Source organism: Myotis davidii, unplaced genomic scaffold (assembly GCF_000327345.1).
Source record: "Myotis davidii unplaced genomic scaffold, ASM32734v1 scaffold299, whole genome shotgun sequence".
Classification (NCBI taxonomy): Eukaryota; Metazoa; Chordata; class Mammalia; order Chiroptera; family Vespertilionidae; genus Myotis; species Myotis davidii.
This window is the reverse complement of record NW_006293088.1, coordinates 9,436,251-9,436,469: the sequence shown is the minus strand read 5'-3', so window position 1 is coordinate 9,436,469 and position 219 is coordinate 9,436,251. Positions and strand designations below refer to the sequence as shown.

At 72.6% G+C, this 219-nt stretch overlaps 1 protein-coding gene across 1 annotated transcript in view; it reads left to right on the top strand.

The window, feature by feature from the left end:
- The window catches only part of RNF207 (ring finger protein 207), a 16,813-nt gene that overhangs the window by 9,901 nt on the left and 6,693 nt on the right, over positions 1–219 (top strand). Inside the window, exons 3-4 of the mRNA XM_015565950.1 lie at positions 3–41; positions 122–215. Of these exons, the coding sequence (XP_015421436.1) occupies positions 3–41; positions 122–215 (133 nt within the window). The remainder of the gene's footprint in view (positions 1–2; positions 42–121; positions 216–219) is intronic.

The window sequence follows — 219 nt, the reverse complement described above, 5'->3', positions numbered from 1 at the left end:
GTCCCTGGGCCAGCGCCGCCGCGACGTGCTCCAGAAGTGCGGTGAGTGGGGCTGCCCGGCGGGACGAACTAGGGGGGCACAGGCGGGCACCGCCCAGCCCTCACCGCCGCCCCCTCCGCAGCGCTGCACGCCGAGCCCTACCTCATGTTCTCCACCGACAAGAAGTCGCTGCTGTGCATCCGCTGCTTCCGGGACCTGCAGGGGTGGGTAGAGGGCGCG